This window comes from Chlorocebus sabaeus, chromosome 9 (assembly GCF_047675955.1).
Source record: "Chlorocebus sabaeus isolate Y175 chromosome 9, mChlSab1.0.hap1, whole genome shotgun sequence".
NCBI lineage: Eukaryota > Metazoa > Chordata > Mammalia > Primates > Cercopithecidae > Chlorocebus > Chlorocebus sabaeus.
Genome location: NC_132912.1, coordinates 106,841,204 through 106,865,797, shown reverse-complemented (window position 1 = coordinate 106,865,797; position 24,594 = coordinate 106,841,204). Strand labels below are relative to the sequence as shown.

The 24,594-nt window shown below is 52.3% G+C and overlaps 1 protein-coding gene across 1 annotated transcript in view; it reads left to right on the top strand.

The window, feature by feature from the left end:
- The window catches only part of COL17A1 (collagen type XVII alpha 1 chain), a 51,265-nt gene that overhangs the window by 22,912 nt on the left and 3,759 nt on the right, over window positions 1-24,594 (top strand). Inside the window, 32 exon segments of the mRNA XM_073019313.1 lie at window positions 1,166-1,363; window positions 2,354-2,572; window positions 2,928-2,957; window positions 3,364-3,390; window positions 4,254-4,280; window positions 4,390-4,452; window positions 5,230-5,334; window positions 7,147-7,209; window positions 7,844-7,879; window positions 8,459-8,512; window positions 8,703-8,738; window positions 9,225-9,260; window positions 10,192-10,254; window positions 11,526-11,561; window positions 11,816-11,887; window positions 12,858-12,884; window positions 13,819-13,854; window positions 15,709-15,744; window positions 15,970-16,050; window positions 17,099-17,134; window positions 18,599-18,658; window positions 19,009-19,035; window positions 19,350-19,382; window positions 19,471-19,545; window positions 19,868-19,918; window positions 20,457-20,582; window positions 21,201-21,338; window positions 21,863-21,931; window positions 22,344-22,484; window positions 23,582-23,671; window positions 23,772-23,882; window positions 24,378-24,524. Of these exon segments, the coding sequence (XP_072875414.1) occupies window positions 1,166-1,363; window positions 2,354-2,572; window positions 2,928-2,957; window positions 3,364-3,390; window positions 4,254-4,280; window positions 4,390-4,452; window positions 5,230-5,334; window positions 7,147-7,209; window positions 7,844-7,879; window positions 8,459-8,512; window positions 8,703-8,738; window positions 9,225-9,260; window positions 10,192-10,254; window positions 11,526-11,561; window positions 11,816-11,887; window positions 12,858-12,884; window positions 13,819-13,854; window positions 15,709-15,744; window positions 15,970-16,050; window positions 17,099-17,134; window positions 18,599-18,658; window positions 19,009-19,035; window positions 19,350-19,382; window positions 19,471-19,545; window positions 19,868-19,918; window positions 20,457-20,582; window positions 21,201-21,338; window positions 21,863-21,931; window positions 22,344-22,484; window positions 23,582-23,671; window positions 23,772-23,882; window positions 24,378-24,524 (2,349 nt within the window).

Sequence of the window (24,594 nt, the reverse complement as noted above, 5' to 3'; positions counted from 1 at the left end):
GATTAGTGAGGACTGAGCTGCTGGATGTTCCTGCACGTCATTGAAAGCAAGTTTATTAAGAAAGTAAAGGAATTAAAAAATGGCTACTCCATAGGCAGAGCACCCAGCTCCCCCAGTTTAAAAACTCAGGTCAAAACCTGTTTGTCCTTCCAGGAGATCTGAAGACTGTGTCCACAAAGGGCAAGACCACCCCTGCAGGTGGGTGAGAATCACGCACCCTGCAGTGACAGGATCCAATGGGGCTGCTTGTGGTTAATGGACCAGATGACAGTCCCTCACCTGGAAGCAGTGCACAGAAGCCACCAGACTCTAAAGAGTTTCCCTAAAGGCTCAGAAGGGAGCAGGGTGGGGGTCAATGGAGTGGCAGTCTGTGGGTCAGAGGTGGCCGCAGAAGGAGCTTAGCTCAGGAGATGAAGCTAACAGGCCCCCCCCCAGCTGCCCCTAATTAACACTTGCTAATTAGGTTGTCTCCTAACACAACAGTGTGACTGTGTCTTTACACAGCAGCTCAAGAAGAGACTAAGCCATGTACGCCTCCAGCCCCTTAGCCTTTCCTCATTTCCTTCCACCGCCTTTTGATAGAAGCAGGTCAGGTCTTACCACCCCATTTTAGAGAACTAAAAACACTTTTCATTAACAAAAAAACATTGTTTTAATTCACTGGGCACCCCTGAAGAGCTGAGTAAAATTCTAGGCGCTGTGAGGATTAAAGAAAGCACTGTGTGAACTGAGGCACGGAGATGGGAATGCTTTAGGTTTGGGTCCAATCCGATGCAGATCAATGCTATATTCAAAATAAAGATGTTTAAGCCTCATGCTGTGCTGCTAACTCCTCTACTATTTTACATGCCTTGTCCCTTTTCATTCAACAACCCTCCCAGGAAGTAGGCAATCCTTTAACTCCATGTTATAAAAACAGAAACAAAGTTGAAGTGACCTTCTCAGGGTCACACAGCTGAAGCCAGGATTGCCAGACTTCTGGTCAGCACCAGCCAGGCCCTGTGCTCAGTCCAGGAGCCAGCCCTGTCCCATGTTGAACAGCACAGGAACTTCAAAGCCCCCAGTCACAGTCACACAGGTCAGAAAGTCACCATAAGTCAGATAATCTGGAGGGAAAAGGCAGGAGTCGCCTGCATTTGCTTCATTTTCCCTGTCTCTTCCACAGGTATCCACAGCTACGGCAGCGGTGGTGTTGGTGGCAGTGGAGGAGGTGGCAATGTTGGTGGTGCTGGTGGTGGCCCTTGGGGAGCGGCGCCAGCCTGGTGCCCTTGCGGCTCCTGCTGCAGCTGGTGGAAGTGGCTGCTGGGCCTGCTGCTCACCTGGCTGCTCCTCCTGGGACTGCTCTTCGGCCTCATTGCTCTGGGTATGTGGCAAAGGCAGCAGGGCAGCCTGTATGGTAGGAGGCAGGCCAGCCCCACTGCCGGTCAGAAGGGCAGGAATCTGTGAGTGGGCCCACGTGTTAGGGGACGAGGGGACCTGAATGCATTGGTGCAGACCCTTGTTACCGCAGATGAAGAATCTGAGGCCCCAGGAGGTGCCTGGCCAAGGACATGCTGCCACTTAGTGGTGGAGCTGAATTTGGATGCAGCACCTGATGCCCAGCCCCACCCTCGCGGCACCTGTAGGCCCCGCTTTAAGCACCTGGCTGCTCGTAGTAACAAGGTCAGGATTTTCTTAGTCTTTTTTATTTTTGCTGTTTCCAAGCAGCCATATCTATTTCTTTTCTTTTTTTTTTTTTTTCTTTCTTTCTTTCTTTTTCTTTTTTTTTTTTTTTGAGACAGAGTCTCACTCTGTCGCCCAGGCTGGAGTACAGTGGTACAATCTTGGCTCACTGCAACCTCCACCTCCCGAGTTCAAGTGGATTCTCCTGCCTCAGCCTCCCGAGTAGCTGGGACTACAGGCGCATTCCACCACGCCTGGCTAATTTTTTGTATTTTTCGTAGAGATGGGGTTTCACTGTGTTAGCCAGGATTGTCTTGATCTCCTGACCTCGTGATCTGGCCCTCTCAGCCTCCCAAAGTGCTGGGATTACAGGCATGAGCCATCGCGCCTGGCCAGCCATATCTATTTCTATCAGTGCTCGCACCACCTCACAGGGAGAGTGAGGACAAGCTTTGTCACCCAGCTCATATGAGAAGACTGACTCCCAGGCCAGGTTTCTTTAAGGCTCTGTTGTGATGCTGAGCAGCTAATCCTGCTGATGGCCACGGCGGATTGTCTCTGCATGAGTATTCTAGCATGGAGAAGCCACCACAGGCCCCAGTCCCTTGTGTCAGGCCCCCCACGAGGAGCGAGTGTGTGAAAGGCGAAGGACCAGGCCCTCAGTGACACAGTCTGTGTCTGTTTGTTGCAGCCGAGGAGGTGAGGAAGCTGAAGGCTCGTGTGGACGAGCTGGAGAGGTTCAGGAGCAGCATGCTGTCCGACGAGAAGCTGGAGAGAAGCAGCAAGGCCCGCCTCCAGGGCATGGCACCCACGGTGGGAGCAGACCTGGACAAAATTGGGCTGAACAGCAACAACCAGGAGGTGCTCTGGATGTTCGTGAGGAACAAGCTAATGACGGAACAGGAAAATGGTGAGAGCATCGCCAGGCACAGGGCCAGCTCCCCTGAGTCCCTTTCTTCTTTGCATCTAAGTGGTATGTGGGCACGTGCTGTGGGCACCATCATCGAGCCCACTCTCAGCCTCTCTCCTCCTCCAATCCTCTCAATAGCCCTGAGAGATAGGTGGGACCGAGACTGTGGTCCCACTTTACTCCTGGGAAAACTGAGTTCTGGAAAGAATTGCCCAAGATCACCGGACTAGCCAAATTTAGAATCTGATCTCTAGTCTTTGCCTCAGTTTCTTCTTCCCATACCATGATCCCCTTATTGTGTGTGTGTGACGGACAGGAGATGTGAAGCTGACTCAGGATTTGCTTTCCCTTGCAGGAAATCTCCGAGGAAGCCCTGGCCCTAAAGGTATTGCCATGGATTGAACCTGGTCTCTGATTCATTTCCTGCAGTTGGAAGCGAGTTTTCTGGGTGGATTAGAAACCTTTTTCTTTGTTTTAAATGGGAGGATGAAGAGCTGAATGATCTTATGGTATCTGTTGGTTCTTTGTTCTAAATGGGAGGATGAAGAGTTGAATGATCTTATGGTATCTGTTGGGAGGGTTGAGATTTGGTTTTAGAGTCAGAATATCTTAGATAAGGAAGCATCTAAGAGAAGCCCAGCAATGAGCCCAAGTGACATAGACTGGGACTGGGAGGGACTCACGCTGCATGTCGCCTCACCTTGAAATACAGTTTACTCTGCCATACAAGGCAGAGTATGGCCTTTGGGTTCTTGCCCCGTCTCACAGTTTTCATATCTTTCTGGTTTCAGGTGACATGGGAAGTCCAGGACCTAAAGGTAATTATAACATGGGCATTTTTACCTTAAATATTAGCAAGCGTTAATTGTTTCAAACAATCAGCAAGTGTCAGAAAACCCACCTTGCACTCCAAGAAGTAATTTGACAACAGATGGGACAGGCGTGTGAGGAGGAGAGGTTTCCAATCCCAGGGACTTTTGGTTAGACACAGAGCAGCTCTCCTTGGTCCAGCTGACCGGAGTTGGAGAGCTTCCGTGTGCACAGGAATCTCCAAAAGAATTTGGGCCCCATTCCCCGAGCCTCTGACTCAGGAGGTATGGATGTGGGCGGGAGTCTTTATCTTAGTCACCCTCGGTGATTCTGCAGCCAGAAGAATACTGAGCACCACGTTCAAGATGACAGGATCCCACCTCTCTCCAGCTCCCCGCTCACTTCCTAGGCAACCCCAGTCCAGGAAGTCAGCTCCTCCACTTTGGGGCCCTCGAGTCTCTTTTTTCCCTTCAGATCCTTGCCACCCACACCCTCGCATATACCTGGGTCACTGTCCCAGCGCTCCTTCCCCAAGGCTCCAGCCTGCACACCCTTCCTGACCATGTTAGGGATGGGGACTGATGCTGCCAGAGTGCCCGAACCTGCAGTTGTCAGATAAAATACAGGACTCCCAGTTAACTTTGCAGATAAACAACAAATAATTTTTCACTATAACTTGTCCCAAATATTTAATGGGACATACTTATAACTAAAAATATGTATTGTTTATCTGCAATTTAAATGTAACTGGACATCTGCATTTTTATTTGCTAAGTTTGGCAACCCTACCCAAATCCCACTAGTGACTTCTTTGGGGAATTGGGCACAGTCCTCTGCCTGACCACTCTCTCTCTTGCCTTTGTTCCTGCAGGAGACAGAGGGTTCCCTGGGACTCCAGGTACGTACTCTCTGATGATCTCCAGGGCTGCCGGTGTTGCAGCTGCTCAATCCTAGCTGATGGCTTCTGGGAGGAAAACAGGGGCTGAGATACCCTTGTGTGTCCACAGGTATCCCTGGGCCCTTGGGCCACCCAGGTCCAGAAGGACCAAAGGGTCAAAAAGGCAGCGTGGGTAAGAAACACATTTTTCTTTATTCATTTATTCCTCATTCTTTCATTCATTTAATAAACATTCATTAAGCACCTACCTGCTGTATGCGAGGCCCTGTTTTAGGCTCCGGAGAGACATCAGGGAACCAAGCAGAGAAACCCTGCTGCTGTGGGGCTGAGATCTGGGTTGGGGAGAAAGACAGTAACTGTGGAAAACAGTGAAGTCTGTAGCAGGTTGGGATGACCAATGACACGGGAAAGACGAGCCTGGAGGGATTTTGCAAATGAGAGCTGGGGAGGCTAATTTTACACAGGGAAGTCAGGGAAGGCCTCTCTGAGAGGCCGCCATTTGAGCAAAGATTTGAAGGGCAAGAAGGAGCCAGGCAGGAGAGATCTAGGGAAATCATTCCAGGCAGAGGGAGCAGCCAAGGCCAAGGCCCCAGGACAATTTTCAAGGAGCATCAGGGAGGAGGAGACCTCTGAGCTGGAAAGTCCAAAGGGATGGGCCGAGAGGAGGCAGGCTGTGTGAGGCCTCAGAGGCCAGTGTAGGGACTTCGGCTTTGACTCTGGGTGAGCTGAGAAGCCAGGTGCAGGTGTGGGGCAGAGGTAGAACCTGATCTACTCACATTTTCAAAGAGCCACTCTGGCTTCCAGGTTGAGCCAAGGCTACAGGGTCCAGGAGAGAAAAGGGGAGGCCAGGGAAGGGCTCCAGGCAAGTGTCTGCCGTGGAAGGCTGCCTGTGGAGCCCTTAGCTGGGGCATGGGATCTTAACTTGGAGGCTGGCCATCCTTGTCTTTAGGAGATCCCGGCATGGAAGGCCCCATGGGCCAGAGAGGGCGAGAAGGCCCCATGGGACCTCGTGGTGAGCCAGGGCCTCCTGGGTCTGGAGAGAAAGGGGAAAGAGGTAAGAGGCAATTTCTTCCCTGGCAGAGTTAGCTATGCCTGTGCTTCCTTCTCTGTGTCAACACCCATCCCTCCTTCATTCTGTCTCTCTCTCCCTCCTTCCTTTATTTACTGAGTGCTCACCCTGAGTCAGGGTCTGTGCTAGGCCCTGCGGAGACGTTCGGCATGGGCTGGGCTGCACGGCCAGTCCTAGGGCTAAGGACCCATCGGACACCCCTGGAATCCACAGGGAAAGTGGTCATAGGAGCAGTAGCCTTCCCAGAGTTGGGTGGTAAGGAGGGTGAGGAATCAGGCCAAGGTGGGGCTCAGGGGGCAGGGCAGAGCAGAGTTCATTGTAAGGTGGAGTGGTGCACAGACCTTTGATCCTCTCTGTAGGGAAAAGAAAGAAAGATCAGACACTGGGTCTATGTAGAAAGGGAAGACATAAGAAATTGCATTTTGATCTGTACCTTAAACAATTGCTTTGCTGAGATGTTGTTAATTTGTAACTTTGCCCCAGCCACTTTGCCCCAACCTTGAGCTCACAAAAAAAAAACATGTGTTGTATGGAATCAAGGTTTAAGGGATCTAGGGCTGTGCAGGACGTACCTTGTTAACAAAATGTTTACAAGCAGTATGCTTGGTAAAAGTCATCACCATTCTCTAGTCTCAATAAACCCGGGGCACAATGCACTGCGAAAAGCCGCAGGGACCTCTGCCCTGGAAAGCCGAGTATTGTCCAAGGTTTCTCCCCATGTGATAGTCTGAAATATGGCCTCGTGGGTTGAGAAAGACCTGACCATCCCCCAGCCAGATACTCGTAAAGGGTCTGTGCTGAGGCGGATTAGTAAAAGAGGAAAGCCTCTTGCAGTTGAGATAGAGGAAGGCCACTGTCTGCTGCCTGCCCCTGGGAACGGAATGTCTCGGTATAAAACCCGATTGTACATATGTTCAGTTCTCGATGGTGGGAGGTGAGACATGTTGGCAGCAATGCTGCTTTGTTATTCTTTACTCCACCGAGATGTTTGGGCAGAGAGAAGCATAAATCTGGCCTACGTGCACATCCAGGCATAGTACCTCCCCTGGAACTTAATTATGACATAGATTCTTTTGCTCACATGTTTTTTTGCTGACCTTCTCCTTATTATCACCCTGCTCTCCTACTGCATTCCTCTTGCTGAGATAATGAAAATAATCATCAATAAAAACTGAGAAAACTCAGAGACCGGTGCCAGTGCAGGTCCTTGGTACGCTGAGTGCTGGTCTCCTGGGCCCATTGTTGTTTCTCTATACTTTGTTTCTGTGTCTTATTTATTTTCTCAGTCTCTCGTCCCACCTGATGAGATATACCCACAGGTGTGGAGGTGCAGGCCACCCCTTCACCTCTCCTGGCTGGAAGGAGGCCAGGAGGGAGGTAGGGAAGGCCCCAGATGTAGGTTCAGTGCTGGAGGGACTGGGGAAGGTGTTGCAATTCCATCCTTAACTATTAGACTGCTTTTGTCAGGGGAAACCAAGACAGATACCAGAAATCCTCTTAGTGCTAACAGACTGTGAGCAGGAAGCTTTATTTTCAGTTTTACTTTCTCTTTAAAATATTGCTGAACCAGACAATAAAATTTATTGAGTGCCTACTAGGTGACAGACTCCATAGACTATAAAGTATCTGGGGGTAGGAACTGGAGGAGTTTTGCTGATAAGTGGCCTCACTGGGGCACCAATTGAATCCAAGACCACTAGCAGGGTGGGAAGCATCCCCTCCAAATGACAGTGCCAGGGTAGGGGGCAGCCACACTGGGGCCTCTCCTAAAGTGCTCATCCCTCCATTTCTCGTCAGGGGCTGCTGGTGAACCAGGTCCTCACGGCCCACCTGGTGTCCCAGGTTCTGTGGGTCCCAAAGGTAAGTCCAGTGTGCATGGAGGAATCAGTTTCCCAGAGGAGAAGGCACATTCAGGATGGATCACAGAGAAGAGGCCCTGGGACCCCAGACAGCCCTAACCACCTGCCCTAGGCCTATGCAGGGGTGGTGGGTGGGTCCAAAGAGCATCCCCCAAAAAAGCAGTCCCTGGAGAGTCAAGACTGGGGCTGTAAGTTTAGCCCCATAATGGGCTTGGGGCCATGTTTCCATCTCTCTTCAATGGCCCCGTTATGTGATCCCTAAGCAGGTCGATGGATCATTCAGGAAATCAGAAATTAGACCATTTCCTTGACTGACTGCAGCCCAGATGCACACATCAAAAGTAACGTGTCTGGGCAACCCAGAGAGAGTGGGCCCCTTCTCAAAGCCGAAATGTTCTACTGCCCTAGCCCAGATGTTCTACTCTGAGCAGGAAAGAGCAAGGGGTAGTTTGATCCCACCCAGCTGCAGCCCCCTCCCTAAGGAGGACATGCACTGGGGTCACTCCCGGCCTGCAATACACTCACACAGCCCTCACCTGGAAGACAGCATCCCCAACCCCCACCTGCCCTTCACCGGGGCCAGATGTCCCCACCTGTACCTGCCCCTCTGCTGATTGCTGTCTCGTCCTCCTCAGGTTCCAGCGGCTCTCCTGGCCCACAGGGCCCTCCAGGTCAGTGTGCTGCTTCTTGTAAACAGGTTGCATTTCTGGGGCAAAGGTGGCAATGTTAAAAAGAAAACTAAATATTTTTAAAGCCAAAGAAGCAATTATAAAGCAAGCCTCCCAGAGATACAGAATTCAAGTCTGCTTGTGTGTCCTCTATGGCAGAGGCTGGGCTCCCTGATGTGTTCTGTCCAGATCCCTTCTGACCTGGCTTAAGGCTTGAGACCCTCTGGTAGCCTCAGAAATGGAAGTCCCCACCCTGCATCCATTTGAGCAAGCACCTGCCTCTGTCTTGTCCCCTGTGGCCACAGAGCTTGTCCTGCTGTCTTGAAAATCTTGAGCTGTGGCCAGTGCCTCTGCCAAGGCTCTACAATGTGTTCTAAAGCCTGTTCATCAGCAGGGGCAAGGAAGCTGGGCCAAAATGACTTAAAAAGGACTTGGGAAGGAGTCCATGGAAAGCATCCTTTGACTTTTACTACAGGGTGTGTGCATGTGTGTGCCTGTATGTGTGCATGTGTGTGCATACAAGTCTCATCATTCCAAAGCTAGGGATACTCATCTGTGTGCATGGTTTCTTCTGCTGGGCAGGTCCTGTAGGTCTCCAAGGGCTCCGAGGTGAAGTGGGACTTCCTGGTGTCAAAGGTAAGCTGGAGGGAGACCTGGGGGACAGTGAGGATCTGATGGACACAACCCACAGCTTGTGTAGGCTGACAAGTGCAAGAGGGGAAGGAGAAGTCAGGATTGGGGGAGCCTGTCTTCAGAGACAGACATTGCCCCTTCCTGGTTGTCCCCTGTAGGGCATTTTACACCAAGATGTCCATTTCCTTTTTAGGTGACAAAGGACCGATGGGACCACCAGGACCCAAAGGTATGCCACTCACTGCTGCTCGGTCATTACCAGGGCCCGCCTCACTCCTGGGAGCCCAGATGGGACCCTCACTGCAGGGTCTGAGGGTGCATAGGACCTGGACCAGGATCTCATTCTCATCCAAACTCTCAGGGAAACTAGGGCACAAAGAAGGGAAACAAAACACTAATGTCACATTGAATTCTGGGGTGGTGAATGGTTCTTGGGCTGGTGAAGACACAGCATTCCAAGGCGTCTGACCTGTTGTGTCCCTGGCACCAATTTGTGCAACAGCAGGGGCTGGGGGTTCAGTCTGTCGGGGGAACTGACTCTGCCAAAGATCAGATGTGCGCCTTTGGCTGCATTAATGCTGTGTCCTCACTGACACCCGCTGACAGGAGCTCACAGTACAGCGAGAACTGTCCTGCAGCCGGGGCCTGTTACTGGGTGAGAGTGTTGTCCTTGCTCACAGCTGTGGTTTTTCCGCCTCCCCCTTGTTTGTTTTAGGTGACCAGGGTGAGAAAGGACCTCGAGGCCTCACAGGTCAGTCTGTCATGGGAATCTACTTTAATCCATCCATGACTTTTGTAAATCCATCAGTCATTAGGTTGGAAAAAATCCAGAAGTAAGAGACCGAATCTGTTTGAAACCCTTCAGGGAACTTGTGATCTAGAAAAAACACAAGATGAGGCCGGGCGCGGTGGCTCAAGCCTGTAATCCCAGCACTTTGGGAGGCCGAGACGGGCGGATCACGAGGTCAGGAGATCGAGACCATCCTGGCTAACACAGTGAAACCCCGTCTCTACTAAAAAATACAAAAAACTAGCCGGGCGAGGTGGCGGGCGCCTGTAGTCCCAGCTACTCGGGAGGCTGAGGCAGGAGAATGGCGTAAACCCGGGAGGCGGAGCTTGCAGTGAGCTGAGATCCGGCCACTGCACTCCAGCCTGGGCGACAGCGCGAGACTCCCTCTCAAAAAAAAAAAAAAGAAAAAACACAAGATGAGAAAATAAAGCCTGGAATGGAGGATAAGGAGGTATCCAGATATATAGTCCAAACAGTAAATGTTTGGAGCAAAAAAGAAAGTGTAGGGTTGTCTCTGATAATTTTGGGGAGTACAGTTGAGAAAATTGAGCTCTTCCCGAAGCAGCAGAAAGTTTGCACCAATGGTATCCTCTCAACCACTGACCTCCTGCCAACTGGCGTGATTATAAAGGAAATTGATAGTAATAGAGCTGTGACTTAAGGGGTGGTTTTCAGTTTCCGAGGAGATAAGACTCATGCACATGCCCATGGTTCTGATTAGGTGTGGTTTCTGGGTGAGCCCATGCCACTGCCCAGGGGTACCAAGTGGCCCTGACCTTGGAATCAAAGCAGAAGCTGCCTCTTTGACCTCTTGGAGTAGGGAGCAGACTACTATTGTTGAAGCATACACAGCTTGCAAGTGTCCAACCAGCTAGTTCTTTGTCCGTTGCAGGCGAGCCTGGCATGAGAGGTTTGCCTGGTGCTGTTGGTGAGCCCGGGGCTAAAGGAGCAATGGGTAAGTGTTCCAAAGGAATGGATTCAGTGAGTTCCCCATTTGAGGGGTCACCATGACCCTGGAGAGATCCGTCTTCTAGAACTGCCTCTCCTGCTCTCTAATCTGCCCACCCCTGGTAGAGTCTCCCTTGACCAGTCATTTCTGTGTCTGGGCATCCTTTCTGGGGCTCAGAGAGCTGCAGGTACCTCTGTGGGTTTCTTTCCACTTTGGGAGAGGCCTTGCAGCTGCCTGTGAGCTCCCTACTCCCCTGGGGAAGATAGTGTTGAAGTCCTTAGGAACCTCAAGTGCTCCAGGAATCCCAGGGCTAGTCTCATGGCCAAATCCAGGTTTTTACCCTTTTGCTCACCTGAGGTGCCTGTCAGCCTGGCTGCAGAAACTGACCAAGAACCTCAGAGGTAGCCGGATGCAGTGATTCACGCCTGTAATCCCAGGGACTCAGGATGATCGCTTGAACCCAGGAGTTGGAGGCTCAGTGAGCTATGATTACACCATTGTGCTACAGTCTGAGTGACAGAGCAAGAATCCATTTCTAAAAAAGAAAGGCCAGTGTTGAGGATCAAACCCAAGAAGGGTTTAAACCTCACCTGTGGAGATGAAGCATCTGCACACTCGTTCAGTTCTCCAGCTGTTAGTGCTGACACTGCTAGGCAAGTGAGATGTTTTACCTCCCTCAAGGGGAGATAAGACTTGCATGAGGTGACAAGTGTCATGCGAGGTACAGAGTGCTGTGAGGATACAGTCAAAGGAGAGATTTTTTTCCCAACAGGAAGGATGAAGGAGGGGGCATTTCAAGTGGTCCCAAAAAGTTAGAAAGATTTTAATCATGACCAGTTTGGAAAATTCCATGCAGGGATGACGGCATGAGCAGGGAAAGACAAAGAAATGGGAAAGAGCAAGATATGGTCCCAGAAGGCCACCGTTTTGGAGAGAGGTTACAATAAATAATGCCTAGAGCAGAGGAGACAAGAACATGGAGGACCTTGACTTCTAGGCCCTCAAGGAAATACGACAAGCATTGAGCATCAAGCCTCTTGAGATGCAATGGGAAGGCACCGAACAATTCTCAACAGGAAAAGAGACAATTGCTGGTTTAGGAGAAGGGGCAGGGGGAGTACTGTATCCAGAGAGTGTGACAGACAAGGCTGTCCCATGGCTGATGGCTGCGTGGGCTGCTGGGAGACAATGTGCTTCAAGGACACTGGGACAGGAGAGGGAGGAATCACAGAAATCACTCCAGGAGCAACTGAGAGACCTTGCTTCTACTTTACCAGGTCCTGCTGGCCCAGACGGACACCAAGGCCCAAGAGGTTGGTCACTGATCTGCTGCCCCAGCCTCACTCCCAACGCAGCCCATGTTCCAGCATGCAGCCCTCAGTCCCCTTAACCATAGTGCAGAGGAGTGTACAGCATGTGGAAGCGTGCAGTGTCCAGTTCTGTTCCCCTTCTTCCCACCTGCCAGCAAGTCAGTTAGGAAAACTCTCAGAAACTATCAGCTCAGATGTGATGACCAGTTTAGCTTTCCTAAATGTAAACACTTCCACGTTGGCCATTCTCTCTCTAGGTGAACAAGGTCTTACAGGGATGCCTGGAATCCGTGGCCCACCAGGACCTTCTGGAGACCCAGGAAAGCCAGGTAACAGAGCCGGAAGAGGGAGCCATGGCCCTGCTTAGTGTGTGTGTGCTTTGTGTGTGCAGATGTAGGCGTGTGTGTGCATGTGCATGCACAGGTGTGCAGGTTGTGGGGGAAGCGGTGTGTATGTGCATGGTTGTGTGTGTGTTCTTGCAGGTGTGCACAAATGCACCCATGTGTGCCTTATCCCGTTTTCCTCCAGCAGCTTGGCAGGGAACTGCCGTAGTGTTAGGTTGTTTTGTGTGCCCATGGCTGTAGGCCCTGGCACCTCTGGGTAACTAAGTCTGGCAATTCAGAAGAGTGGGATTAACGCCTGAATACAAGGAGTTCTAGAAAGGGGCAAGGACACTCTGAAAACTGTAGACTTGAAGGTCACCTCACTATCTCGCTCCTCCGAGCCCTTCCCCTCTTGTCCACCTCTCCTGGGACTGTACTGGGCCCTCACCAACACCCACCGGGCCGAGGAGGAAGCCATTGTTAGTCTCCACCGAGAGCAAAGAGCAAACTTCTCAGGGCTGCAGGAAGAACAGATGAAAACCAGCCAAGAAAGTTGTGTGGTCAAGGCGGGTGGGCATTCGTCGGGGGCCTCTGAGAGTATAGGGGCTCCTCAGTCTCCTTTGGCGGGTGCCCAGACAGGAGCCATAGAGGGGGAGCCTGGGGCAGCACTGGGATCCATGAGTGTTGAGCATTCTGGGTTTGTGGCTGTCAGATTCCAAAAGGGTCTGTGAACCCTAATAGGCTCAGCACCATTGCCTGAGAAAGCAGTGGGTCGCTTCACTGCAAAGCCCAAAGAACTGCTCTCCATCAAGAGCTGAGAGGTCCATGGATGCTGGCTGCCCCGGCAAGAGACATGTCCTTCTGTACCCACTGACCCTTCCACTGCAATGTCCACCGGTTTGTGCAGGTGTGGGTGTGGCTACCAGGGATGACCTCAACCCTTCAACTGTTCCCTCTTGTGTCTGATTTTCTGCAGGTCTCACAGGACCCCAGGGACCTCAGGGTGAGTCGCTGGATCACTCCTACCTTCTCCTGGGGTAACTGCTTGGGCCAGGGCTTTTCCTCCAGTCACCAGAGTGACTGCCAACTCCCTGGCACACACTCCCTTTCACTGTCAGTCTTGAGAAGCACCTTAGGAAAGAAAAATAGACACAGAACAATCTAGAACACCATTCTAGTAGAAATGAGATTAGATTGTGTACCAATTCTGTCTGCCTGTGCCCTGTTCCCCTCGGGTGCAGGAATCTGAGAGGAACCCCAAGCTCATAGCAGAGCTCCTGCTAGTCAGGAGAGCTGTTACTCCAGAGGCCCAAGTTCCCCCACTGGCATGGCAGCGCATGGGCGCTCACCCTTGTTCAGGAAAGTCCAGTTTCTCTGGGACAGCCTCAGTGTTAAAGCCTGTCCTGTAGTTGGACCATTGTGCTCCCATATTACTACACCCATCCCCTAATTTCCTGAAAGAAATTAGGCAAAGATTGAAAATGAAATCAGGCAGCAGCCCCCCAGCAGTTGAATGCATAGGTACATGCTTCCGATGCTCTCACAGAGGAGTTCAGTAGTTAAAGGCAAGAGGGTGATGCTGCATTGGACACAGGAAACCCAGCCCCGCCCCTGCAGGGGAGAGGGGAGACAGAGGCTGCTCTGCAGGCTCCAGGTGGCTCATAACCCCAAGGGATGGAACCCCTCCAAAGCTGAGCCCATGGGCCTCTGCCTGCTCCAAGCCACGCTGTTGCCCCATTTCCCAAAGAGGGACAAGGGCTCAGAGCAAGAGGCTCCCCAGGGGCTGTCTAGACTAAGGCGGAAGGCAAAGCTGGTGTGTCCCAGGGTTTCAATCAGCAGTGTGGCTGTGCTGAGTGACAGAGCACTAGTTACTACCAAAGGGTGTCTAGAACTGCTGGGCCTTCATCATCCTGACTTATTTGTTCTAATCACATCAGGACTTCCCGGTACCGCTGGCCGACCAGGAATAAAAGGTAAGCGAATTTCCAAATGAAATTTCTTTCTTTTCACTGGCCATTTTTGTGGAAGGAAGGGATGGACAGGAAGAGGCCTTTCTCTGGCCAGAGCCTGGATCAACAGTGGCATCTAGTGGTTCCAGCAGAGGGCTATGAGGCTGGGAGCCCAGGGATTTGTGAACCAAGCCCTGAGTCCTCAAGCCCGACCTCTCCCCAAACACCTCCCCACCCCACCAACCTGAGCCTTGCAGAAGGTTCTGGAAGGGCACTGCCCTCCCCAGAGCCTTTCCATGCCCTGTTTTGCCTCTGAATGCCCCTATTAGTGCTTCATCCCCCTGGTATGTAGGCTTTGGCCCCTCCTAACAAGTCTCTTCCCCTGGGGCAGGAGCTCCCTTTGCCCTTATCATTCACATCAGCCTTAGTGTGAATGAGTACATCAGACCTTTCCTGAGAAGTGGCTTTAGTACAGGCAGAGAGGAGTGTTAAGATGCTACTGAGAGGGCAAGTCGGGGTACTCAGAGGGGAGCTCATCCTCAGGGGTCTGACTGGGGCAATGTGGTGATGCCTATACACACAGTGACCCTCTTGTCCAGTTCTGCCTATCAGACCTCAACTCCGAGCAAGTTCAGGGATCCACAGTGCTCAGGGACGGTCTTTCTCCTTCTGTTCCTGTGACCCCAACACGCTCCTGAACTTTGACATTCTATCGAGCCGTGCTGTGTCATGAGCAGTCACTGTCACTCTTGGTGGGAACCTAAAATAACCACTTTCCAGAAATCATTTCCAGTGACTGATTGGGCCAAGGAGTTCTTTAGGGCTCACTAAATGTAATTCCAAAATAATGATAACTGAGTTTATAGATCCCAGGCAGACCACACTAGGTCCATGGATCTGTTCACAAATGGATGGTACCTTTTGTAAGAGTCTCATAGGTTTTGGAATTCCCAAGGATAACAGAAACCCTCCCTTTTCGAGGGCCCGTGACTTCCTGTCCAAGGGGGAGTTCAGACCCTGACTGGACGACATGCACAAGAGGGCCTTTTTGCCCAACGTTGGATTGCATCCCAACAAAACAAACTCAAGTGCTTCTCCTGTCTTGTTCATGAGCCCTGGCTGAAGGATGGAGAGCAGAGACCATCCCTCTGTTTTCCCTTCGGGAGAGAGCAATAGTCTCCTTTCATTGTGTGAATGAATGAATTGCTCACAGAACTTGGGAAATGAAAAAAAGGGGCCCCTAAAGAATGGTTTCCCCAAGTGAGTCCATGGAGTGTCAGTTCTCAGCACTGCATCCAGTTGATACGTTTGGGAATGTCCTCTTCTCAAAAGTCCTCCACGCACACTTGCATTTTCAATGCTCTGAGACACAAGGCAGAAAAGAGATCTTGTTCACTTTTATATAACTCATACCTTCTCAGACTTACCCACCGCAGAGCCCCCTTTAATCCTGCACAGCCCTACAGCTGTCCCACAGAGCACTCTGGGAATCCCGCTCTGCCTCGGAGGCTCACTGCCTCTGTCCTTTGACCTTTGAGTAATTTTCCCACCTAAGGCGATTCCCAGGCAGAGTGGTGGAATGTGGGAGCGTGAAGGACTCTCCAGTCAGCCTCATTCTGGGCTCACTGAAAGACAGGCTTTCCACATCCTCAAGTGAAGCCAATTCCCTGAATGAAGATGGATGCTCTGGCCTCCAGGGGCTCCGGCTGAAAGGACTTAATGCATCTTGCTTGCCTGCCTTCAGTTCATTAAAATGCCTTTAGCCTGAGGCTGAGAGGCCCAGAAGTGGGTCCCGAACGCAATCAGAAGCCTTGAAAATGGCTTATTGAGCCACTAATTGATCCTCAGAACAACCACTCTCGGCCTTTTCCTCTCTAGGTGAACCAGGAGCTCCAGGCAAGATCGTGACTTCAGGTAGGCAGGTCCTAGAGGGACCCTCCTTTCTGTGTCTTTCTTATCCTGGGCACCTACCTTGGCTCGCAGTGTTCTGGGCAGCTTTTTGGATCAGTAGAGGGGGAGGAGGGAAATTTAGCAGTGATGAGAACAGATGCCAGGCAGTCCACCACAGCCTGGCTCGAGTCCCAGCACCTCTGAGTGAGAAGAGTAGGGCTCAATGTTCCATGTGCCTTCTGCTTTCAGACGGGTCATCAATGCTTACTGTCCCAGGCCCCCCAGGGCCTCCCGGAGCCATGGGACCCCCAGGACCTCCAGGTGCCCCAGGTCAGTCTGTTTTCTTGCTTTGCCCCAAATCAGCAGTAGGTCTTGGTGGTAGTGACTAGCCCTATTTGTTCAGATCCTGAGACCCAGGGCAGGAACTGAATCTGGTAAACAGAATAAGGAGTTTGACTCGAGAAAAGCAAACTCTTGCATTCTCAGACAATGAAGTAGATCAGTTATCCTACTTCACAGCATAGGAGGCGAATGTTCTCTCAGCATTTACAGAAGGGGAAGCTGAGGCTTGGGGCAGGTAAATGGCCTGCCCAAGGTCCCACGGCCAATAAGCAGCAGGACAAAAGATTTGGCCCAGGTCAGTCTACCTCCAGAGCCTGTGGCCACTCAGAAGAGCCAGTCCTCGAACCCTTTGTTTCCTCCTGGAAAACAATTTGATATTCTGCATCCAGGGCAACAAAAATGCTAGGTATCTATTTGAAGAAAATATCCCCAAATGGGATGGTGACAAAAATATGAAAACTTCGGAACAAAGTTGTTAGGAGATAAAACAAATATTTTTTGAGAGAGCAGGACACTTAATAATGCCTGCTCTGTGGTTTCAACTGTATTTTTACAAGATGCAAAAAAGAAAAAATGCTGGAAGAAAATAAAATAAAATGCCCACAAATTGAAGAGTTATGGACAATTTGTTTCCTACCTTTCCAAACTGCCTTTTTGTTATATGTATTTTTAGTTATTTTAAATTTGTGTGTACAAACGAAGTGCACAATTTGTCACAACCAATGCCAGAATGTACCAGCCTTCCCTCCTGACAAGCTCCAGTGAGAAGGAATATGTAGAGGCATGTAGAAGTCCCTAACCATTACAGGACAGCAGCAGAGAGGGCAGTCCTGCCTGCCCCGGGGTCCTCGTACCTGTCAGAGATGTTCTCATGCAACTGGACCACAGAGCTGGTCTCAAATTGCTTATTGCTCTCAAATAAGCAAGGTGGCCTCTTTGGGTCTCTGTTCCATGCCTTGGGAGGAATTATGCCTTTAGTTCTTCCTATGACCCTACACGCGTGTTTTAGCCTTTTCTTCCTCAACCCCATTTCCAGGCCCTGCCGGCCCAGCTGGTCTCCCAGGACCGCAAGGTATGTCACACCCTGCAAGAACGCAAGGCGATGGGCCAGGTCGGGAGGACTTTCCTCTCAGGGTGGACATGGGCCCCTCTATTCTAGATGACGTGAAAGGTGTGTTTTGGAAAAGGAGGAGAGGGCCAGGGCTTTTCACCGGGGTCTTGCAAGCTGATACCCTGGAGCTTGGGGCAGCTGTCATAGAAGTTCTGGGAGTCTAAGAGGACCAGGGGCAGACTTGGCCTTGAAGATGAGTATCTGGCAGGAGTGCACCACTGACCCAGGGAGCAATGACAAGGGTCTGTGGGTTCTTGGCCACAGGCCCAGGCTGAGAGGACTGACTCCCAGGTCCTTTAAGGAGCCCAGGTGGAGACCGCCGGGCCTCCCACCTGGACATCTGGAGTGCAGAACAGCAAAGGCTTCAGCCCACCCGGTCCGGCACTCACTCTGAGCTATCACTGTGTTAGGAGCTTGGTCTTCAGTGTTTCACCGAGTCTTCCCAACACCCCTGTGATGTAGATCTTTTTGACCTTGGTTTACAGAGGAGGAAACTGAGGCTGAAAGAGGTTGAAAACTTGCCCAAAGTCACCAGCTAGACATGTGGGAGCAGGGGTTTGAACTCAGACTTTCTGACACCAAAATCCAATGTATTCCCGTCATTCCACATGCTCTTATCTGCTGTCCGGGAGCTTGACTATGGTCCTGCCCTGCCTCTGAGTGAGGGGCCACCCTTAGCAGATGAGGTGCTGCAGGTTCCTGTGCCATGACACAGGGCTTCCCCTCTTGTCAGGGAGTCAAGTCACACCTGTTCTCCACCTCAGCCCTTGTCCTGCCATGAACTGTGGCTGTAGCCTTGTGGCCACAACCTACTCACCAGGCTTCCTCCTCCTGACTTCCATGGGGATGTGCTTATATAACCTTCCTGCTCCTGACTTCCATGGGGATGTGTTTATATAATCTTCCTGCTTGCTGCACATGGAGGGAATAACCATGTCAACCCAACCACCCTGGTAGTCTGGCCTGAGGGAGGGAGCCAGCTCTGCCCTTGGGGAGCTTCTGGCCTAACCAGGGAGACCTGGTTCCTATCCTTGGGGAGCCCAGGTCTGATAAAGTAGGCAGGATACATGCACATGAAATAAGTGCTGACAGTACAACATAGAAACTTATGGAAATAACTTTAAAGCAAACATTAGGCCAGAACCTGCTCCTAGTGGAATATCCATCCACCCATCCGTTTACCCACCCATCTACCCATCCACCTATCCATCCCCCTATCCATCCATCCATCCATCCATGCATCCGTCCATCCACCCACCCACCCACCCACCCACCTACTCATACACCCACCCATTCATCCATCCACCCACCCATCCATCCATTTGACAAGTATTGATTGAGCATCTATGTCATCAGGTGCTGTGCTAAGTGCTGCTTCCTCACAAACATCAGTGTCCATACTCAAACTATTTCTTTCTTCTGCAGAAACCTTCCTTTCTGGCCCCCGAGGCCCACCTGGCCCCCCAGGTCCCAAGGGAGACCAAGGTGAGAACAGTGTATCAGGGAACCCAGAAGCCAGTATGTGTCCTCTGTTTACCTGCTGATTGCCAGGAGGGTTTGGATGAAGCTGAATGAGCTGGGGCATTTTTGCATCCTTCTGCCTTATCCCATTGGGAGCTCAGCAGCCTGGAGCAAAGGTAGCGGGGACGCACAACAGTCAGAAACTCTACAAAGGACAGCCACCCAACACTGGCCTGGTGAAAAGAGAGGCACAAGGAACCCCAAGTTCTATATCTGCTCCAGCATTGGAACCCCTATCCCCTCCTCCATGGGTCCACTGAAACCACAACACCTGGTTGGTAGCTGTCTCATAGCTCTCTGCCTTTTTCCCTCAGGTCCCCCAGGCCCCAGAGGACACCAAGGTACAGTAGAGCTGGCATCAAACAAAACCTGGGGTAGGGGTGGGGGTGGCAAAAGCTCACCTTCCAGGAGCTTTGAGCTTGACAGAAAGGCACGTGGTGCAAATAAGCAAGAGTAGAGCAGCATGTCTCTAGGAATGGTTGAGTATGTGCATGGGTGTAGTGCAAGAGTGTGTGTGTGTGTGTGTGTGGCATCTCTAGGTACTGCCCAAAAGGCAATGCAGCCCCAGCAATCATGGATCTTGGGGAGGCTCTACGGGGCTGTTAGTGGGTGAGAAAAATGAGACTGACTGTCCCTCTCTTGATGTGTTCCTCAGGCGAGCAAGGCCTCCCAGGTTTCTCAACCTCAGGTAAGGGCTGAGCCCCGCCCCATTCTGGCTCTGGCCAGAGCCTGTCCGAACCCTGGCTGACTGCATTGTGTGTGTTGTTGGCTTCCAGGGTCCAGTTCTTTCGGACTCAACCTTCAGGGACCACCAGGCCCACCTGGCCCCCAGGGACCCAAAGGTGACAAAGGTCAGTGAGGGAGCAGCGAGAAGGTGATGAGGAGTAGGGGTGAGCCTGGCGCCCACAGCCCAGAGCTGAAGAGATGGCAGCAAGCACTTATCAGTGTAAAGTCCTGGGAGAAAGAAGAGGCTGGAGGAAGGAAAGGCCAGAGGGAGAAAGGGACAAGGACATGGAGATATAGCCTCTGTGAAAGGGAGCTGTGGTATTATTACAAAAATGAGGCCAAGAGCCATGGGACAATTGTTGAGACACACACTAATAAGTGTGATTTGGCTTAACCAGGGAAGGCTTCCTGGAGGAGGTGATGCAAACTTCTCATTTTGGATTGCAGGTGATCCAGGTGTCCCAGGGGCTCTTGGCATTCCTAGTGGTCCTTCTGAAGGTAAGAACTGAAAGTGACCGAAGTTCCTCTCCACTTCTTCTGGTGAAGGCTGATCATTCCAGTGAGGATGTGGCTCTATTCGTTCATTCATTTCTCCATGATTGATTGTTGACTATCTTCTCCATGTGCTAGGACCTATGAGCTGCCTTTAAGGAGGTTACGAGATATGGGGTTGAGGGGAAGGACCCAGGCACATATAATGATAACTAACAATGCAGACTCCGCATGATGGAGAATGGAAAGACCCTGGGTGCTGGGGAGTTGAGAGAAGGGAGATGCCATGTTGGGGGTCCTTCAGCAGGTTGCAGAAGGAAAGGGTAGTTCAGCCTGGGGCAGCTTCCTAGCTCCGTGCCACTTTCAGACAGTGGCTGCTACAGGCTCTCCTTTCTTCTCTTCTCGGGGATCCTTCACCTTGCCACGATCTTTATTTCTCCCCCTGAGAAGACCCTCCCTCCTCAGACCATGGAAGCTATTCCTGGGCCCATTTGTCTGACCGTGGGGTGCAGAAGCGACACAGGACACTTTCTCTTTGCTGCAGGGGGATCATCATCGAGCACCATGTACGTGTCAGGCCCGCCAGGCCCCCCTGGGCCCCCTGGGCCTCCGGGCTCTATCAGCAGCTCTGGCCGGGAGATTCAGCAGTACATCTCTGAGTACATGCAGAGTGAGTGGCCGGCCGCCCCAAGCCGTGGGGACAAGAACACGGAGATACAGTCTCTGTGCAAGGGAGCTGTGGTATCATCACAGAAATGGTGCTAAGAGACATGGGATGATGTCGGGCAGTGGGAGTGTGTGTGTGTGTGCGCGCGCGCGTGTGCACATTGAGGAAAACAGTGTGTGTGTCCGGGCCCGGGTCTTCCCCCTGCAGAGCCAGGCCTACAGGCCTGTGAGCTCCCCAACACCAGCCTTCTCATAGCTGCCCCCAACACAACCTCACCCTCGCCCACCGTGGGAGGAGGCTGGCGCGCGTGCTCATTCCCATGCACACACGCGCTTTCACACCGCGCCTGCATGTACTCATTTGTCAAATGGGTGGCTGGCTGGAGTCTTGCTGGCCCACAGCCCTCATGGGCCACTTGACCCAGCTCAGGCCTCTGCCTCAGTTTCTCCATCTGTAATTAAGGGAATGACAGTGACGGGGAGTCTAGGCTCCCTCCTGGCCCAGCCTTGTGCCCATGTGTGGGGCGGGGCAGGCATGTTATCATGTGCTTCCGCTCACCTCTGTGGGGAGAACATGTCCTCTTGGGACAGTCTTGACTTTGCTTTGTTCCTTGGTTGGCAGGTGACAGTGTTAGGTCTTACCTGTCCGGAGTTCAAGGTCCCCCAGGCCCACCTGGTCCCCCAGGACCTGTCACCACCATCACAGGCGAGACTTTCAACTACTCAGAGCTGGCAAACCACGTTGTGAGCTACTTACGGAGTAAGCCTCTCCCCATGCCCTGCACCTGGCACCTTCCTCCTGTGGCTCTGCTTCTGCTCCCGGAGCCTCATCTCCTCATTTGCTGTTTGCTTTGTCCTTCTCTGGAATATGAGTTTTAATTCTGAATTCCTAATAATTGGGCCACTGGGATACAGTGTCAACAAGAGTCTGTCCAGATTCAGGGCGGCCACGCTGGAGAGCCACCGAGTGAGCCGTCCTGCAATCGACTGATGTGTTCCTAATTATAGGTTCTTCCTACCTGTGCATGAAGGTTGGCAGCATCTGGCAGGCATTAGGCTAAAGCATGTTCTTGAAAGTAAACTTCCTTTCTTACCAAAAAAAAAAAAAAATCCCAACAACAATATTTGACTTTGTTATGCTTTCAAAATACCCTCATAATACTCCATTCATCCATTTCCCCCAAAGACAGACAGCTCGGTGACCGGGCCTTTCAGATTCTGGAATAATGAGAGTGGTGCTTCAGTACCTGCTAAGCAGGTAACCTGAGGTTTTCTTCCCGACAGCTTCGGGGTACAACGTCGGCTTGTTCTCGTCCTCCATCTCTTCTGAAGACATCCTGGCTGTGCTGCAGCGTGAGTCACCTGTTGGGGGATCGAGAGTGGGACTATCTTTGCTTTCTCCTGGCCTCACTTGTCAGGCAAACCTTGTCCTTATCTGAGCCTGGGGAGGGCTGCAAGAGGTAGGCAGAGTTCTTTAGACAAAGAGCCACTTATAGCACTGATCTGCTTGCTGAGTCAGCAAACCGGCTGGAAAGGGGGCAGGAAATGTCCTCCCAAGCCCCCATGCCAGGCAAGCTGGCAGGTGTCCCTTCAGGAACCTGGCAGCTTGCTGGTGTCCCCCCTGAACACTGTGGGCCTGCGGACCCAGAACTCACAAATGTCATGCCGGAGCCAGTTTGTGTAGGGAAACCCAGGCTGTGGCTGGACCATGGGTGGGACCCCCATGTCCTGGGTCGGTCCTGCTAGTGCATCCTCTCCTCTCCAGGGGATGACGTGCGTCAGTACCTACGTCAGTACCTGATGGGCCCTCAGGGTCCGCCAGGGCCACCAGGAGCCAGTGGAGATGGGTCCCTCCTGTCTTTGGACTATGCAGAGCTGAGTAGTCGCATTCTCAGCTACATGTCGAGTAAGTGTCTACAGGAAGGTTGGTTAGGAAGGGCCTGGGATGATTGGGATGAGGACTCCCAGCGTAAACTTGCCTGTGATTGCCCCACTGACCCCCACCTGCCAGGCTGCACCAACCCCAGCAATGAGCAGTGCTCAGAGCTGTTCAAACCTGTGAGCCTGGAGCAGGTCAAGAAGCATGGCAAGGAAAGCCAAAACGGAGGTCCCAGGCACTGTCTCGTGTGGCGTCTACATACAACTCTCTCTCTCTCACACACACACACACACACTCCCATACACACATCTGCTCCCCATACTCTCCCATACTCACACACACCCCCATACACACACACTCACACCCATACTCTCACACACTCACACACATACACACACACTCCCATACTCTCTCTCTCTCACACACACACACTCCCATACACACACACTCACTCCCATACACACTCCCACACTCACACCCACACTCCCATACTCTCTCACACACTCCCATACTCACACACACACACTCCCATACTCTCTCACACACTCCCACACTCACACACACACTCCCACACTCACACACACACTCCCATACTCTCTCACACACTCCCATACTCTCTCACACACTCTCACATACACACACACACTCCCATACTCTCTCACACACTCCCATACTCACACACACACTCCCATACTCTCTCACACACTCCCATACTCACACACACACTCCCATACTCTCTCACACACTCTCACATACACACACACACTCATTCCTATACTCACACACTCCCATTCTCACTCCCATACACACACTCGCATACATACACTCCCACACACACACTCCCATACACACACACACACATCCTTTACTCACACATACACTCACTCCCATACACACACACACTCACAGAATGAAGCACACGGGCACCTGGACCTGCTTCTCCAGCCCCGCCAGCCCCTCCCCTCCTCCCTTGGTGCTCCTCTTCTCTGTCTCTCTCCCTGCCACCATCTCTTCTCTTTCTTGGACCCCACTTCTGTCCAAACCTCTTCTGTGTCCGACCTCCTCTCTGACAGGGTGTTTCCATCTGCCTCTCCCTGCCTGACCCGATTCCATCACATCCCTAGGTTCTGGGATCAGCATTGGGCTTCCTGGTCCCCCGGGGCCCCCTGGCTTGCCGGGAACCTCCTATGAGGAGCTCCTCTCCTTGCTGCGAGGTAAGGCCCAGCAGGGGACATCTGTCCAAGTGGTTGGGGAGGAAGCAGAATCCCTTGGCACAGGCCAGGACTGACTCCGTGCCCTCCCTTGGTGTCTCAGGGTCTGAATTCAGAGGCATCGTTGGACCCCCAGGTCCCCCGGGTCCACCAGGGATCCCAGGCAATGTGTGGTCCAGCATCAGCGTGGAGGACCTCTCGTCTTACTTACACAGTAGGGCACTGCGGAGTGGGATGGGCAGGGCAGGGGATGCAGCTGGGCCTTGGGGGCTCCCACGGGCTTTAGCAAGGGCAGTCCAAGTGCTCCTGGAGCCTATACAGGGCTGGGTGTGGGGCCCTGGAGAGCGCCACATGTGCTGGCAAGGGGCCTTCAGCTGTGGCAGGAACAGAGATGGGGAGCGATGGCTTTCCCAGGTGTAGCCCGGTGTGTGATTAGGGCCGACCTGGGGCTCCACCTCTCAGTGACTGGAGGGCTGCGTTGAATGAGGCTGAGAATTGGGAGTGGGAAGGCCTGACGGGGGCAGCCATTCCTGGATGATGCCAGGAAACAGCAGGCTCTGGCCTCCTGCTTTTCTCTCCTCCCATCACCCGGGAGGTCCAGCCTCATCCCCTCCTTTCAGGTGGGGCCCACAGCCACCCCAGCACAAGCTGGAAATTCACCTTCCTCCGCAGCACTACCCTGACCTTTCTTTCTCTTCCCTCTGCCCAGCTGCAGGTTTGTCATTCATCCCAGGCCCTCCAGGACCTCCTGGTCCCCCAGGTCCTCGAGGGCCCCCAGGTGTCTCAGGAGCTCTGGCAACCTACGCAGCTGAAAACAGCGACAGCTTCCGGAGCGAGCTGATCAGCTACCTCACAAGTAGGTGCCCCCGACGGTGATGCCCCACCAGGTACCCCGCAGGCCTTGCTTTTCCCTGTAAGTGGGGCAG